Here is a 19,186-nt window from a genome sequence, read left to right as displayed (position 1 = left end):
AAATCACCTGTACTTGACAGAGGGCGGAACCTGAGCTCTGGGTAATCCACCAGAAAGCTGTGATCTGGAGAGCAGGAGGGACACAGGCTTTGTTTTGGTGTCAGCTCGCTGCCAACTACATTCATTTTTCTCTGCAGCTCTGGAGGAGCGGCGTTGGGAAAGCTTGGTGGACTGGAGGTGGAGCTCGCTGCCAACCACATCAGTATCTGGCATGTGAGGCCTCTTTTTCTTCCTCTGCAGCTCTGGAGAAGCGGCGGTGGGAAAGCTTGGTGGACCGGAGGTAGAGGCTTCGCTAAGTATCCTCCTACAGCGAGTCCTGACACTCATGGTGCCACAGTGAGGGCAGTTGGGCACATCAATGCCTGTAGATACACACTTTAGAGGTTCCGCACAGGGACTAAATTGTTAAATGAGGCCCATTGTGAGTGAAATGGTAATTGTATTTGTTGTTATTGCACAGAGCTTATACACAAATTTTATGTTGCAAGGAAATGTGTAGACGTTTAAATAAATCTGTTTATTAAATAACAGGCTTTTTGATGATTCACTAGATTCTTTGATCGGGTGAAACACTTCTCACTTTGTGCACATTAGTACGGCTTCTCTCCAGTATGATGTCGCTCATGTGATTTCAGGTGCCCCGACTGAGTGAAACTCTGGTCACAATATGAGCACTTGTAAGGTCTTTCTCCAGTATGAGTTCTTTGGTGCTGTTTCAGATGACTAGATGTAGAAAATCCCTTCCCACACTCACAACACACATGATCTCTCACTTTATTATGTCTTTTCTGGTGCTGTTTAAAACCGTCCAGCCTTGAAAAACTCTTTCCACAAAGAGAACACAAGTGAGGCATCTCATCTGAATGAACTGTCAGGTGTTTTTTTAGATGTGACGATGAAATAAACTCTTTACCACACTGATCACAGTTAAATGGTTTTTCTCCAGAGTGAATGCGCAGATGAATTCTGAGATCAGATAAATATGTGTAACTCTTTTCACACTGAGTGCATGTATACGGTCTCTCTCCAGTGTGGATTCTCATGTGTGTATTAAGGTCTCCTTTTTGTGTAAAACTCTTTCCACACTGAGTGCACGTATACGGTTTCTCTCCAGTGTGAATTCTAATGTGTGTATCAAGGTCTCCTTTTTGTGTGAAACTCTTTCCACACTGACTACAACCATATGGTTTCTCTCCAGTGTGAATTCTTACGTGTGTCTTAAGGTTTCCTTTTTGTCTGAAACTCTTTCCACACTGAGGGCATGTGTACGGTTTCTCTCCAGTGTGAATTATTAAGTGTGTGTTAAGGTTTCCTTTTTGGGCAAAACTCTTTCCACACTGAATGCAGGTATACAGCATTTTGGCTTTTGTTCTTTGAGTTGTAAAGGTATGATGTTCCTCCTCAATTTCATTCAGTTCTTGTCTTTGCCGTTTCACTTCGACCTGGTCTGAAATACACATCAAGTTAGAATCAGTTCAAGTGAACCCTGATTTAATAGCAAAAAGCAACAGAGATCAGGTATCAGATCTTTCATGTGGCAAATTTTTGTTCTGTAATACACAATATAGTTAAAATTGTTTGACAACTACTACAACTGATTTTTAGATGCATTTCTCTATCATTTATCATCCATATACTGCTTATTAATTCACATCTACCAAAGCCAACAATGAAGAATCAAGAATGGACACCAACCTATTTTTTCCTCAGTATCTTCATGTTTTATTCTGGATGGTTCTGGATCAATCTCTTCAATCTCCTCTTTAATAAACTCCATCTTAAACAGTCACACAGATTTCAGCTGATACTCCTGGAGTTAGGATGATGTGAAAAATCCCAGTATTTATTTCTGACGCCCACAGGACCAAATCTGGAAAAAACAGAATCAAGTGACTAAATATATATTGAACTACTTTAATTGCGCTAAAATAATGTGAACATATTTGCTGTACAGAGTAAAAAAGGAGTTACAGGCCGATCCAACTTGCATGAAGTTCATCATAATGCAAGCCAGTAGTGTGTAGGCCCCCACATGTCTGTATGCACTCACGACAACGTCTGGCCATGGTGTGGTGCTACTAGGCGGCTTCAGATGCTGCGATACATAATGTCCCAGAGATTCTCAATTGGATTTAGGTTTGGGAAACATGAGGGCCAGTCACTGGCATCAATGCCTTCGTCATCTAAAAACTGCCTACATACTCTAGCACATTGAGGCCGGGCATTATCATGCACCAGGAGGAACCCAGGGCCCAGTGCACCAGCATAAGGTCTGACAATATCTTTGAGGATGTCCTCCCTGTACCTAACAGCCTAAACCATTGGTTAGGTCTGTGCAACCCACCAAGGATATTCCTCCCCAGACCATTACTGACCCACGGCAAACCGGTCATGCTGGATGATGTTGCACGCAGCATAATGTTCCCCACGGCATCTCCAGTCTCTTTCACATATGTCACATGCTCAGTGTGAATATGTTCTCACTTGTGAAGAGAATGGGGCACCAATGGCAGACTTGAATTCTGGTGTTCTCTGGCAAATGCCAATCGAGCAGCACAGTGCTGAGCTGTGAGCTCAGGTCCCACTAGAGGATGTTGGGCCCTCATGCCACCCTGATGAAGTCTGTTTCTGACAGTTTGGTCATGTAAGTTGCGAGGTGGGGCCTCCATGAATCGGACTTTGTTTGTTCAGCACATCCCACAGATGCTCGATTGGATTGAGGCCATGTCAACACCTCAAACTTGTTTATGTGGTCATCAGACTAGGCCACCTTCTTCAATTGGTCCGTGGTCCAGCTCTGATGCTCACATGCCCACTGTTGGTGCTTTCAGCGGTGGACAAGGGTCAGCATGGGTACCCTGACTGGTCTACGGCTATGCAGTCCCATATGCAACAAACTGAGATACTCTGTGTATTCTGACACCTTTCTATCAGAACCAGTATTAACTTCTTGAGCATTTTGAGCTACAGTAGCTCATCTGTTTGATCGGACCACACGGGCCAGCCTTCACTCCCCACGTACATCAATGAGCCTTGGCCGCCCATAACCCTTTCACCGGTTCACCACTGTTCCTTCCTTGGACTACTTTTGATAGATACTGAGCACTGCAGACCGGGAACACCCCACAAGAGCTGCAGTTTTGGAGATGCTCTGACCCAGTCATCTAGCCATCACAATTTGGCCCTTGTCAAATTCGCTCAAATCCTTACGCTTGCTCATTTTTTTGGAGATGCTCTGACCCAGTCGTCTAGCCATCACAATTTGGCCCTTGTCAAACTCGCTCAAATCCTTACGCTTGCCCATTTGTCCTGCTTCTAACACATCAACTTTGAGGACAAAATGTTCTCTTGCTGCCTAATATATCCCACCCACTAACAGGAGCTGTGATGAAGCGATAATCAGTGTTATTCACTTCACCTGTCGGTGGTCAAAATGCTATGCCTGATCGGTGTATACACACAGGGCTTGACATTAACTTTTTTGCTCACTAGTCACTGCGGCTAGTGGTTTTCCAAAGTTACTAGCCACTCAACATTTTTGCTGGCCAAAATTTTGTTGTCTATAAGTAAATGACCACTGTACACACCCAAATCAAGTCTACATGAAATGTATAACATATGTATAACATAACATGACAGGTCATCAAATAGGCCTAATTAGCTCTGATATGGTTGTGTGTAAAGCTCCTTAATATAGACAGATAAAAAATATATATATATATGTATATATATATATATATAATTTTTTTTGTGTAAACTATTAATTCTCATCAGTGTTCTATCAGCTATAACATATTTAAATCTAGCATACTTTCTGTATGAGCCCATGAAATACATATCCATGTTTTCATGCGATTTATTTTTTATTAAATATCAAACATCTAAAAGGCTTTGAAATTAAACCCAGAAAATGTATACATTATAAAATCACTCTTACACACAGAGAATGACTATCAAAAGGTAAAAATTTATTAAAACAGCAAACATAGTCATAAATAACAACATGCAGAAAAAAATCTAAAAAGATTTTCAAATAAGCAGCCACACAGGTTATAGTTAAAATAAATTGTTTTTAACAGCTCAATTAACATTGATGAATATAACCTATTAACCATATTATCCGCCGCCAACAAAAAAGCAACACCATAAAATTATTCATTGGTTTTAACTTTAAGTAATTGCATGAAATATTGCACCAACTTATTTAAGCAAATGAAGGTAACAAGTAAACCATATTTAAAGGGTAACTTCAGTGATTTAGCATTAAGCTTTGTATCAGTAGAAACCCGGTAGTATATTTGAATTATGGTACTTTCCCCCCTCATATCCCCCTGAGACGAGATAACCGCAGTGCCCCTTTAAGTTCACTCAACTTTAAACTTATAACTATAAATCCATAAACATAAAATGTTAACTTAAGATTAAGCTTAAATAACCTTAAGTATGAAACTACCTATAGTTTAAAACAATAATTTCCAAGAGATTATCAACCTAATGGTTGCCTAAAAATATGGAGCTATATTAAAAAAGTTTGAATAACTTTAACACAAGTTAACGTGACTAAAAGTTTTTACAAACTAACACGACTGAATACAAAAAAACACACAACAGTACACTGACATTATACCATTTGCATAAGTTATTTAATTTTCTGTCTAAGACATAAGTATCAGAGCATAGACGTAGAGAACATGCATCATCGCCAATTTTCAGCAATTAAAAAGCTCCATCAGCAAACACATTCAACATCCTTTAAATTATCCAGGACAATCTCCTCCTTTAATAGCACTGTCTCATCAATGATCTTCACTGGGGAAGGTCATTCTCCTTTTTGACCAGAATTCCTGTCACCACCTGTTCATCAGTGGATTAAAATGAGGAAAAAGAAAATTACTACAAAACAAATTCCTAAATATCTTAATTTGTGTTCCGAAGATGAATGAAGGTCTTACGGGTTTGGAACGACATGAGGGTAAGTAATTAATGACAGAATTTTAATTTTTGGGTGAACTATCCCTTTAATTAATCCATATTGAGTAAAAAGGTCCAGAGCTTATTGTTAGAGATACATTTTATTGTGGTCTTGATATGATATCGCTAATTGCCCAGCCCCATTTAAAAAACATGTTTTTGCCACAGTGTATCAATTTAGGGGGCAGTGGCTCCCTACACAGTGTGTAGTGTGGATCCCTGTCTGGGGTTTTTCTGTCATTATGAAGCTTATCAGTTAAGAGGCCAAACTTTTGATATCTTTAAAACAGACATGACATACACATACCTCACAAATTTTGATGAACTTGAGGGATGCCCATTAAAGGGTTAGTTCTCCCCAAAATAAAAAATGTAATCCAAATTAACTAAGTCAACCAAGACTTTTGTTAATCTTTGGAACACAAACGAAGATATTTTTTAATATTCTGTCAATTTTTGTCATTTCCAAGTCTTCTGAAGAGATATGATCGTTTTATATATGATATGAACCGATATAATTTAGGATTTTATTCATATATAAATATTGGTATGGATTACTTCTACTGTGTATTTTTGAAGCTTGAAAATGTTGATTATCTAGACTGTAAATTGATCAACAACAAAAAATTATATTATATTATATATATTATATTATATATATATATATATATATATATATATATATATATATATAAATATGTGTGTATATAAATATACACTATACATATAAAACTCACCTAAAGGATTATTAGGAACACATACTAATACTGTGTTTGACCCCCTTTCACCTTCAGAACTGCCTTAATTCTATGTGGCATTGATTCAACAAGGTGCTGAAAGCATTCTTTAGAAATGTTGGCCCATATTGATCGGAGAGCATCTTGCAGTTGATGGAGATTTGTGGGATGCACATCCAGGGCACGAAGCTCCTGTTCCACCACATCCCAAAGATGCTCTATTGGGTTGAGATCTGGTGACTGTGGGGGCCATTTTAGTACATTGAACTCATTGTCATGTTCAAGAAACCAATTTGAAATGATTCAAGCTTTGTGACGGTGCATTATCCTGCTGGAAGTAGCCATCAGAGGATGGGTACATGGTGGTCATAAAGGGATGGACATGGTCAGAAACAATGCTCAGGTAAGCAGTGGCATTTAAACGATGCCCAATTGGCACTAAGGGGCCTAAAGTGTGCCAAGAAAACATCCCCCACACCATTACACCACAACCACCAGCCTGCACAGTGGTAACAAGGCATGATGGATCCATGTTCTCATTCTGTTTCCGCCAAATTCTGACTCTACCATCTGAATGTCTCAACAGAAACCGAGACTCATCAGACCAGGCAACATTTTTCCAGTCTTCAACTGTCCAATTTTGGTGAGCTCGTGCAAATTGTAGCCTCTTTTTTTATTTGTAGTGGAGACGAGTGGCACCCGGTGGGGTCTTCTGCTGTTGTAGCCCATCCGCCTCAAGGTTGTGCGTGTTGTGGCTTCACAAATGCTTTGCTGCATACCTCGGTTGTAACGAGTGGTTATTTCAGTCAAAGTTGCTCTTCTATCAGCTTAAATCAGTCGGCCCATTCTCCTCTGACCTCTAGCATCAACAAGGCATTTTCGCCCACAGGACTGCCGCATACTGGATGTTTTTCCCTTTTCACACCATTCTTTGTAAACCCTAGAAATGGTTGTGCGTGAAAATCCCAGTAACTGAGCAGATTGTGAAATACTCAGACCGGCCCGTCTGGCACCAACAACCATGCCACGCTCAAAATTGCTTAAATCACCTTTCTTTCCCATTCTGACATTCAGTTTGGAGTTCAGGAGATTGTCTTGACTCCTCTCAAAAGTTGGTTTGAGTTGTGCAATGAATAACACCGACATTAATGATTTAAATCAAACTTTAACAAGAAGGAATACTGTTGTTACATAAAAAATTGACTTAAACAGGCAGGAGACAACAGAAACATTTATTTTCTAAAAATAAACTCACAAACTCAAAAGAATGAAGCACTCCCCGGTCTCTGGCTTGGCACATCTACAAAAAACGAACACGGTTTTACTCTTAAATAAAAAACAATTGATAATTACGAGGAGTTTTAAACTTAAAATGTCTTAAAAGTTTTACCATAAACAGTCTTTCCTTCTCTTCTGAAGAAGCTGAGAAAATCGTGCCTCCTCGTACAGCAGTCGTCTGTGTCCTGTGACATGCAAAACATGAACAACTATTGCTTCAACAGCATCAAAATAAATAAACCTTTTTTACATATTGCCATTTCATTTCCTTAAGACAAACTAAATTCATTACATTCGGAATAATCACAAAGATAAAGAAAAATTATTAATTAAAATGTAAATCTGTTTATAACCCTTTATTAACAGACTTGAAAAAACTCTAAATTAGAGATAAGAAACCCACTACATTAACCCTTGTCCACTGGTCGATTTCGCACAGCCGGTATCGTCCAGGTCAAATTGTGTGAGATGGTGGTCCAGTGGATTAAACCATGGAACTGACACACAGAAGGTTGCTGGTTCGATCCCAGCGGTCACCACCAGTGTGTCCTTGAGCAAGGCACTTTACTCCATGTTGCTCCAGGGGGATTGTCCCTGTAATAAGGGCACTGTAAGTCGCTTTGGATAAAAGCGTCTGCCAAATGCATAAATGTAAATGTAAATGTAAATTGGATTCAATACAATTCCCCAAACATCACACTATGAAAAAAAAAGCCTACAAGCAGATACAAATAATTAACATTTAAGATCAATACTTTTCACACATTACAAAGAATAAAAAAAATGTTTTTAACCACTATTTTTAAGACTTTGGCTTTCATATTTGGTGAGTGATTTTCAAAAGAAATGACAGAGCAATAGAGAAATAGAACTAGTTCAGATATTTAGCTTTGATTTTCTTGAAGTTTTAGAGTTGAACATGTTTTGTAAAATATACATTTTATATAAAATATTTAAAACAATTTTATTTTTATATTTTAAATGTTCATACACTTCTATAACTTTTCTAAAATTTACAACGGTTTTACTTCTACAATAATCTGTGACGTTTCACCATTATAAAGATACCAAACTTAAGTCTGTGCTCTGAAGTATTCAATATTTTTTAATAATTTAAGTTGGAAAAGTCAATTTCATGCCTATGCTCAAAAAGTGGGACAGGCAGTTAACAAGTAAAACAACTCAAACTTTGAAAATAAAATGTCTTTACACTCAGCAAGACACTGGCACTTCAGGACTAGAGTTGAGGAGCTCTGACATACAACAAAGTGTTTTGCATTTTGTGTCTGTACAGTTACTTCTGAACATCTGTCTATATGGGTCAAATTGATGCAGCGTATGGGTCATTTCTGTATGCACTTTTCACAACACATCAGAGTGTTGAAACTTTGCATGCATGTACATGATCCTGAATGAGAAAAAGTCACAACATCTCAAGATAAATAACAAAGGTTAGCTTTCAGATAACTTCTGGGGGAAAAAAAGAAATGATAGCTAATTTTTACCATCTGTGGCTGACATAATATAGTTCAGTATTGAAATAATTGGGGAAAATATAATTTTTAGTACCAAATATGTTGGTAGTTAAAAACCAACATATACATATATTATTTTGTGTTAAAATATGCGGGTCAAATTGGCCCGCAAACATCACGAACATAACAGTAATTTTGTGTGTATGTCAAAACTACAGTGGCCCAGTAGTGCACAACACAACGAAATAAATCCACAACACAACGAAAAAGCCACAACACAAAGAAATAAAGCCACAACACAACGAAAAAGCCACAACACAAAGAAATAAAGCCACAACACAACGAAAAAGCCACAACACAAAGAAATAAAGCCACAACATAACGCAATCAAGCCACAACACAAAGAAATCAAGCCACAACACAACGAAATCAAGCCACAACACAACGAAATCAAGCCACAACACAACGAAATCAAGCCACAACACAAAGAAATAAAGCCACAACATACGTAATCAAGCCACAACACAACGAAATCAAGCCACAACACAACGAAATCAAGCCACAACACAACGAAATCAAGCCACAACACAACGGAAATGCTCCTGACCACTAGGGCTCTCAGAGTGCGGTAAAGTTAGTTTTCCTTGCATTGTTCTATAGATTCGCCAGTCTTACAAATATTTAAACACTACGATCAGTTTTAAGTGTGCAATTGTATATCGACATGAAATATCAATTCAAAATCGCCTACGTGCAGTCAGTTTTACCAATACAATCAAGCTGTGGAATTTAAAATGTCTGTTTTTAAATGTTAAAAGTAATTTTAATTAATACAAATGATACGTTTCAACCAAGCTGTGGAATTTAAAATGTCTGTTTTTAAATGTTAAAAGTAATTTTAATTAATACAAATGATACGTTTCAACCACTTTGTTAAATTGGCAGACGTTCCCTTAGGCGTCATGCGCCGTGGTATCGGGACAAAGCATTCTTGAGCATAAAAATACAGCTATAATGCATGTAGATGATTTTGAATTAATATTTCATGTCGATAAACAATGGTTAGCCTACATACTATTAAAACTAACTGTGGTATTGATATCTTTGTAAGATTGCAGATTCTATAGAACAGTGGCAACTTTATCGTGCTCCGAGTGCCTCAGAGTGGTTGGGAGCATTTTCGTTGTGTTGTGGCTTGATTCCTTTGTGTTTTGGCTTGATTCCGTTGTGTTGTGGCTTGATTTATTTGTGTTGAGGCTTTTTCATTGTGTTGTGGCTTGATTTCTTTGTGTTGTGGCTTGTTTTCGTTGTGTTGTGAACTTATGTTTGCTTTTTATATTGCGTTGTGTTGTGGCTTGTTTCCTTTGTGTTTTGGCCTTATTTTTTGTGTTGTGGCTTGATTTCTTTGTGCTGCGGCTTGTTTTCATTGTGTTGTGAACTTATGTTTGCTTTTTATATTGCATTGTGTTGTGCACTACTGGGCCACCGTACAAAACACATCAGTGTGCTGAAACTTTGCATGCATGTTCATGACCCTAAATGAGAAAAAGTCACAAAATGTCAAGAAAAAAAACTCAAAAATCAAAATGGGTCAAATTGACCCGCACCATAACATGAGGGTTAAAAGTGTCTTTTCAGTTCAATAAAAAAGTCCGTTAAGACTTTTTCCGCCTTCCAATAAATCTCAACATTCTCTTAGTAAAAAACTATTGATAATGACTTAATTTTTTTACATTTAATTTTAACTAATCTTTACTTACCATAAGCTGTCTTTCACACACTTCCATCTGAAGATGCTGAGAAAAAGGCAGCTTCTCACACCGGTGCATCTGTGTTGTTAACATGACGTGCATGCTCTCTTTCACGTCCGCATTCCCAACCCAGCACCATTGGGTTGCCGAATAAACAGACAGAGTCTGTGCAATACGTCCATTACAATTAAACATTTGTATTACATGATGCCGGTATTATTGTAAAGATTAAAAAATAAGGGATTTCATTACTTGCAATGGCAAAAGTTTGACAACAACCCTAATAAAGTCATACTTGTCATGGGACGAAACTGTTTGGCATCATGACACGGGTTTAGATAAAGTTTAGACATCCGTGTGTAATCTATTGTCTTGCATGCATGTTGCTTTATTTTACGTGACCCTATGTAGGCTTTACTGGGTTAACACAAAGCAGCAAACTCCAGGAGTCCGTTCTTCGCACCTCGCTTAATACATCTGAGATGATTTGACAGATCCCATATCTACTAATCGGGATAACTGATCTCTGGCTAATTTGGTTCTTCAAACAAATTAGCAGATTGGATTCAAATATCTGGATTAAGTTATCTGAGATTACTGCAGATGAATGTAAGAGGGCAGATGTATATCGATACTAGGGATGGCGAAAACTAAACATTTTCTTGACCGACCACCAAGCCTCATTAGCTGGTTGAAACCGGTTAACCGATTAGTTTAAAATATGCTGCGCTATTTGAAATAACAGCCGCAAGTCGCGCCTGCAATTTCGCCGCTCTGCCTCCCGCTCTCACACACACACACTGTCCCGGCGGAGGAGCTTGTTTGTAATCGGAGGACAAATGGCTCCTTACGGCCGTTTCACACCGCAAGCGTGAGCGGCGCGTGAGCAGTGCGTAATTTTTTCGGCGCCCATGTTAATCAATGAGTGCATTCACACCAGGAACAGGAGCAACGCGTGAGCGTCAAGCAGGAGCGTCGCGTGAGCAGCAGTGAAGCGGGGGTTTCGGCGCCGAGCCCATTGCTGACGCTCAATTAAAGTGAAAGCACACTTTTGATGACAAAATAAATACGATTTCACACAAAAAGTGCTCAAAATGCACACAAGAAGCGCGTGTAGTGTGTTTTAACAAGACCTGGAGTATGTCAGAAAAGAAAATGAAGAATAAAATATATTTGTAGAACATTTACCCCTTTTAAATTGTTTTAATTATTCAGTTTGTGTGAAAGTATAGTGTGTGTACTGTATATATATATATATATATATATAAAAAATTAAGATAGCCAGCAAAGATGATATATAAACATTAGTTTGGTTTATTATGTAGGTTACACAGACAGGTCTAGGCTCCAGCACTACCCAAATCAAGTCGGCGGAGTTTGCGGTCTTGTAAACGTATTGAAGTTAAGTATGAATGAAACCACATGATCGGAGCTGTTTTCTTGGGCGTGTTTATTGTTTACCATTTACATGCGAATGTTGTAGTAGGCTAGCCTACGCCTCCCCATGTTAACAAAGTTTCAAGACTATCAAGTTTATAAATGACCAACTTCTAAAAACAAATATAGGCTAATTGTCTTTATAATGCAATACTCGCATATGATATAAGTGAGCATTATATGTAGCGTTGGAGCTGCTGATGTGACGCAGTACCAGTGGCGGCTACTGGTCTGTCAGAGAGGGGAAGCTCATTTTCGGCCTACATCATAAAATTGTCTATTTATTTAAAAGTAAATTCTGCCCTACGTTCCTTTTCAAGAAAATGGTCTGTGACCCTGTCGTACCAACTAGGAGTCTTTTCAAGTGACTTAGTGTCCTCTCAATGGCCAGCAGAGCTAGGCTGCTTAAACGGCCTTGGCCCATTGTGTTTCGGGTGTAGGACTTGAGTCGCTTTAAACAGGAGAAGCTACTTTCTACACCTGCAGATGTAGCTCCAATTGTTACCACTAATGAGAACAGCTTGTAAAGCTGAGGCATTGCACTGTCCAACTCCATGTCTTTAAGGAACACCAAGTAATCACACAGCTTTCCCCTGTTACCCTGCAAGTCCTGATCTGAATACAGGACTTGAAGTTCTGACCTCAGTCTTCCTGAATCAAAGTGATGGCCATTACTTTTCAGGACACTTTGGAGAGCTGAAAAGACCTGTTATTTTTCCCTATCTTTTGCACTAAATCAATCTTAGGTGTTGATCTGCCCTGCTGTTTAATTCTAAGTTTTTCCTCGTAAGGAACACTTTCAAATGGCTTCGCCAAAATCAGGTCGACAATATTAGCACCGTCTGCCATCATGCGCAGTTTTACCCACGACGCTAGCCTAGCCTACTAACGTTATATGAATGAATGAAGGAATGAATGAATGAACGATCTAAAAAAAAATATTAAACTCTGTAAAACTGAAACAATGAATGTGGTGTATAATTGTGTGAAATGTATGATGAAAATCAAGCAATTTCGCCAAGCAAATATCAAAGAAATAGGTTGCAGCAGTTTTTATTTCGACTGAACTTGAGAAATCCGCGATGGGACTGAGCGCGAATAGCTTCAGTGATTCCTTATAGTACAGAATCGCTGTCAGTCAAAAGGAGATGCAGTCTTTCGAAAGACCCTCCAATCATCACGCAGAAGCTCGGAGTCCGGGCCAGCCCACTCCCCATTCACCCCCAGAGACGCTGAGCGTCCGTGGGCGGGACATAATCGCAGCGTTTATCCAATGACCGTCTAGTTTCGAAGCGCTGAAAAAAACCGTTCAAAGCAGCCCCATTGAAGTCAATGGACGATGGGCTTCAATAGGGAAATGCACTGTGACGCTGCGGGAATGTATGAGAAGGAAATCGAGTCAGCCGACCTGCTATATATGTAACTGATTCTGAACGAACTCGTCTTTGAGATTAACGTTTTCTAACGCATTTTTAGTCAATAAAATGTTAATACAATTGTACATATTTGACCATTAATTTTGTGACATTATAAGGGAAGCCGAGCTTCCCTTGCAGTCTTAAAGAAATCGCCACTGCGCAGTACAAACGCTTCCAGTGTGAATACTCTCGCGCGTCTGAAGTTGCAGGGGTTAGTTTCGAAATGGTTTGGGTACAAGGTGATCGTGTTGAAAATAAAGGCATTTGTCTAGCGTTAGAAGCTCATTTGAAACATTGCCGCGGCTCATTTAAGAAAATGACAGCTCCGAAGAGACGCCGCTTTAGTTCGAGGTAGTGCTAACAATAATAAAGAAAGATGATGATCAACACCTTCCCCCGGTTTCACAGACAATGCTTAAACTAATCCTAGACTAAAATGCATGTTTGAGCTGTTTTAACTGAAAGAATCTTGCACTGACAAATCTTAAAATATGTCAGTGGCATTGTTTTGTCTCAAGATGCACACCAGTAATGTTTTTTTCTTGGGCACGTTTATAAAAGTTACTTAAATGTCCTAATTGAACTAAGGCCTAATCCTGGCTTAGTCTAAGCCCTGTCTGTGAAACCGGGCCCTTATGTGTTACCACTGAAATGTAGATGTAATATATTTCCAAATGTAAGCCCATCTTATGCGGAATGTTGTCTAATAGACTGCAACACGATAAAACCAATGGATAAAACAGGCACCTTCAGAAAGCGTAAAAGACGCACCGGCCAAGGCAGGTCTAACTCACTGTGTGCCTTCTAATTAAGCACTGTATCACACAAGTTGCAACTTACATCTGTGTCGTTCTTTTTGGTGAAATGGTCCCACACACTTCTTTTCTTTGCACGCTTCATACTGTCGTCTGCCCTGGCTCTAACCTCGAGTGTTTTAGCCTGTTTACTTTTTGCAAACCTTGTGAGCGCGCAAACCCAAACGCTGTGACCTCGCGCCAAATGTTTTTATTGGTTTATTAAGTACAAACAGGCGAGTTATGAAAAATTGAGTGTGAGGGATTTGTTCACTTCACACAAAAAGATTTTGGAATGAGATGGCTAACTGTAGTAGCGTTTAGTCCACTGTCTATAATAGCCTAATTTAGAGATCACTTTTTTTTTTTTAACCGACAACTTTGATCGGTTAACGTTGATACCGTCAACCATCGGTCAAACGGTCATCGGTTAACATCCCTAATCGATACTCAAAACCACGATCAGTAATGCAGCGATTGGCTGGTGTCAAGACAACATAATGACATAAAATTAAAAAAGCCACCTGGCGAAAAACTTGACAAATTAAAAGAAAAACAAATTCCAGGACCCATAAGAAACAGCCAAATGACCAAACCAACATAAAAGTTAAAATAGATAAATGAAATGTGCTCTGTTTTGATGAACATGATTCCCAAACATTTATATTCACAATTTTGATAGTATTTGTACACCCTTTACATTTTTATCTCAATGTTGTAATTTAATTTTAAATTCAATTTGAAGCATTGTTTGTTGTTTGTTATGTGACAGCATTAATTAAGTTATCTGCATCTCCTGCGCTGCATCAAGCCATCCCATAATATCCGTCAAAACTCAAATTAATGCACGGCTTAGATTAACTGTACAACGTGTGTAAACCTCCAATAAAATTATAAGTAATTATTCTATCACAAATAAATCTCTCAATCAAGTGGCTGTGTCTATAGCAGGGGTCTCCAAACACGGAGGGCCACTGTCCTGCAGAGTTTAGCTCCAACCCCAAATAAACACACCGGAACCAGCTAATCAGTGTCTAACTAAATCTCTCAATAGTATTATACATAACATTATAATATTTTCAAATACAATTTTATATTATTATTGTTATTATTTAAAATGATTATTGCCCCTGGTTCAGTAAGGAACTCTAGTAATAAAGTAGCAGTGGTTGGGACAAATGTTAAGTATCAACGCCGCTTAAAAAGGTGCAATCTAATCCTGTTTAAATTAAATAAGCTGCTCGCGAGCAGTGTTGGGTGTAACTAGCTACTAAGTAATTAGTTCCTGTAATTTAATTACTTTTCTGTTGGAAAAGTAAAGTAAGGGATTACTCTTATTTTTTCAGTAGTTTAATTGCAGTTACTTCTGATGTAAGTGAACTAAATACTAAGTATACATACATACATACAGGGAGTGCAGAATTATTAGGCACGTTGATTTTCTGATCATATTTTTTTTCCAGGCACATTTGACCAATTCCAAACCACAGTAATCCTAATAACTACTATTGATTTAGTATTTAATAATGTATAAGTGATAAATAATTGTTCATGAAGGCTGGAAATGAAAATCACCTTATATTCAGGTGTGCAGAATTATTAGGCATGTTTTCTTTTACAGATAAATTGAGCCAAAAAAGAGATTTAACTCAGACTGAAAAGTCAAAAAGTATTAAATGCCCATGAGAAGGATGCAATACTAATGCAATACTAGACATTGCAGTTAAGGCATGACCATTGGACAGTGAAATGCTCGTTGGGTCAGCAGGATCTGACAAAAACATGTGGCGGAGAAAAGACACCTGTTAACTGCAAAAGAATTAAGAATTAAGGTGAAGAATTAAGGGTGAAACCATCAGGAACCCTTTAGTCTCCAGCGCCACCATTTTCCAAAGCTGCAACCTACCTGGAGTCTCCAGAAGTGCAAGGTGTCAGGATCTCAGAGACTTCAGTTAGGTAAAGAATCCTAAAAAATGACCCCCACTAGATAAGAATCACAAGCTGAAGTGTTGTAAAATAAATTAAGAAGGTTTTTTTATAGGCTTTATGGACAGATAGGTTGAGAGTGACTCTTGAAGGACCAGCACAAGGACCAGAAGATGAATTCTTCAAACAGTGGTACTAGAGGATGTGGTGCTGGTCCTTCAAGAGTCACTCTCAACCTATCTGTCCATAAAGCCTATAAAAAAACCTTCTTCATGTATTTTACACTTCAGCTTGTGATTCTTATTTAGTGGGGGTCATTTTTAAGGATTCTTTACCTAACTGAAGTCTCTGAGATCCTGACACCTTGCACTTTGCAGGTTGCAGCTCTGGAAAATGGTGGCGCTGGAGACTAAAGGGTTCCTGATGGTTTCACCCTTAATTCTTCACCTTAATTCTTAATTATTTTGCAGTTAAAGGTCCTGTTCTTCGTGATCCCATTTTTCAAACTTTAGTTAGTGTGTAATGTTGCTGTTAGAACATTTATAATACCTGTAAAATTATAAAGCTCAAAGTTCAATGCCAAGCGAGATATTTTATTTAACAGAAGTTCCCTTTCAAAGCCTACAGCGAACGGCTGGTTTGGACTACATCCTGGAATTTCCTGCTTTAATTACGTCAGTAGAGCAGTATGTCGACTAACCTCCGCCCACAAGAACACGCGAAAAAGGGGGCGTGGTCTTGTTGCTCCCGCGTGGAGAATAGGAAGTGTTGCGTTCGTATAGTTTGTTTGTTGCCATGTCGTCGAGACGCTGTTATTTTCATCCCGGAGTCAAGTCACCTTTGTTTGGCTTTCCCAGGGACGCTGTACTTAGAGATCATTGAGCGCATGCATCCCCGTTATGGTGAGAGGCGTGACCTTTCCGGTAACGTGCGCTCTGCGTGCGCTAAGCTCTGTCGAATCACAACATGGGAACCGCTGGCCCAATCAAAACTCGTTACGTATTTCTGAAGGAGGGACTTCATAGAACAGGGAAATCTTTCAAGCCGTTTTGAGGACAGTGAAAACAGCAGTATACAGATAAGTAAATTGTGTGAAAAATACTGTGTTTTTTTACACGCGAAACATGAACACATGTTATATTGCACACTGTAAACACAATCAAAGCTTCAAAAAAAACACGAAAAACGGGACCTTTAACAGGTGTCTTTTCTCCGCCACATGTTTTTGTCAGATCCTGCTGACCCAACGAGCATTTCACTGTCCAATGGTCACGCCTTAACTGCAATGTCTAGTATTGCATTAGTATTGCATCCTTCTCAAGGACATTTAATACTTTTTGACTTTTCAGTCTGAGTTAAATCTCTTTTTTGGCTCAATTTATCTGTAAAAGAAAACATGCCTAATAATTCTGCACTCCTGAATATAAGGTGATTTTCATTTCCAGCCTTCATGAACAATTATATATCACTTATACATTATTAAATACTAAATCAATAGTAGTTATTAGGATTACTGTGGTTTGGAATTGGTCAAATGTGCCTGGAAAAAAAATATGATCAGAAAATCAACGTGCCTAATAATTCTGCACTCCCCGTATATATATATATATATATATATATATATATATATATATATATATATATATATATATATATATATATATATATATATATATATATATATATATATATATATATATATATATATATATATATAAAATACAATAGTGGAAATAACATCATAATTTAAAGTCTAACTTTAAAATGCATGTTTTTATGTATCCTTCTAACATTTGTAATACTTTGGTCAGAAAATAGAGAATGGGAACGTGACGTCAGCAACGCAATGCATTCGTGGACTTTAGGACACAGACACTACATTAGAGAATGAGTAGTAGTGGAGGTAGACTTTAGAACTTGTATTATACAGTTAAAAACACATTAGAATGCTGAACGCTTGCTGTGTTATGAACTGCCATAGCCGCTCTTACGACCTGCGTGGAAATCGTATCTCAAATGACGCGCAGTTTTTCAGTTTACCAGCTTGAAATAACAAGAGAAAGTGAAAGTAAAACTCGGAAATAAACAACTTAACTAAAATGTGTCTTTATAATTTGTTTTTATATATGTATTATTTATAACAGATAATATTACAGATTAATATTTTCTGTGCTCACACCATAAATAATGTATGAAACGCGTCTGGAAAGGCTTCATTGTTGAGCTTCTCTCAGTAGAAGGAAAATTGTACTTGTTCCATTTAAGTCCAGTAAAACATTTTAGTGCAGTAGGCTAAAGCGCTTTCAAATACAAATCATTTCAAAGCTGCATTACGAGCTATAATCTTGTTATCCTCTAATGCTTTAACATTAAGGAATTAGGGCAATATGATGCTGATTGAATAAATGATCCACTGGCTGAGATCAAGCTATATGTATTTATTATTTTATATATCAGAAACAGACTTTTTAGTTAGGCTATTCAAAAATAAACTGCAAAAGACAAACCTGTGTGGTGCAATAGAAGGCGGCCGTCTGATTTCTGACTGTATGAAACGTGATGAATATGTGCAATGTCCTGGCCGCACGACTGAGCGCTCATGTACGTAAGAGATTAAAATATTAGTGCATTCATTCTAAGTGAGTGCAAGCAAGAGTTCTAAGAAAGTAATAACGCAAATACAGACGTTTTTTTTTCTCTGGTGATTCGCATTTGTTATCATTGTACGCTCCTGAGCATGTCCTAAAGCATGGCGGCGCCTACCCATAATGCAATGTGCAATGATGTAGTTTCCCAGACTCTATAAGAATAATTTGTAGTTTTATATTATTTATTTGACTGAATTAAAAGTTTCATGTCTATCCTTGGATCGCATAATAACTAGTCGCGGTCAGGGATGGAAATTAGCACCCGCCACCAGCCAAATGCGGGTGATTTTGTGCTGTAGCGGGTAAACTCGTTCACTTACCGGCCACCGTGGCGGGCAAACAAAAATAGCATAGCCGACTGTTTCACCTGGACGGCGGACACTTTTAGAGGAGGCACACCTTCAAAACAAAATGTGGCGTTACAAATCAAATTCACAATAAGTAGTAGAGAAGTTAATTTGCGCGTGGTTGCGTTTTAGCGGCTTTGCTGCCATAGCGGCGGAGTCTAGATAACATGCGCTTTAAACGTGCGGTTTTTTAAAAACATATCAAGCTTGCGTCGCGTCCACCGTTTGAAAAAGAGGATCTCCAGATATAGGGCTGAATAGAAAAAAAAGGTATCAATGGGTCAGTCCAGTAACTCGTGATGAACCTCAGGCCAACTGCACACTTTAGAGAAGCACTTCAGTGTCTCAGACTGACTGACTTAAAGCAGCAGCGCTGACACACACATCCCTGCTTCTAAAGGTAT

General features: G+C 38.4%; 1 protein-coding gene across 4 annotated transcripts in view; it reads right to left on the bottom strand.

The window, feature by feature from the left end:
- Positions 1-498: 498 nt before the first annotated feature.
- Positions 499-19,186, bottom strand: part of LOC307129944 (uncharacterized protein) — a 43,356-nt gene continuing 24,668 nt past the window's right edge. The window contains exons 2-6 of one of the 4 annotated variants that reach the window (XM_079822751.1): positions 7,390-7,580; positions 7,099-7,171; positions 6,964-7,008; positions 1,696-1,870; positions 499-1,447 (exon numbers count right to left, since the gene is read on the bottom strand). In XM_079822751.1, the coding sequence (XP_079678877.1) occupies positions 591-1,447; positions 1,696-1,777 (939 nt within the window). In that variant the 5' untranslated portion in view covers positions 1,778-1,870; positions 6,964-7,008; positions 7,099-7,171; positions 7,390-7,580 and the 3' untranslated portion in view covers positions 499-590. Of the gene's footprint in view, positions 1,448-1,695; positions 1,871-3,948; positions 4,855-6,963; positions 7,009-7,098; positions 7,172-7,389; positions 7,581-19,186 lie in introns of those variants that run through there. The other 3 variants (XM_079822753.1, XR_013816966.1, XM_079822752.1) reach the window with 3 other exon arrangements.

The sequence above is a fragment of the Gobio gobio genome (assembly GCF_949357685.1).
Source record: "Gobio gobio genome assembly, chromosome: 8".
Classification (NCBI taxonomy): Eukaryota; Metazoa; Chordata; class Actinopteri; order Cypriniformes; family Gobionidae; genus Gobio; species Gobio gobio.
This window is presented reverse-complemented; position numbering and strand designations above follow the sequence as displayed.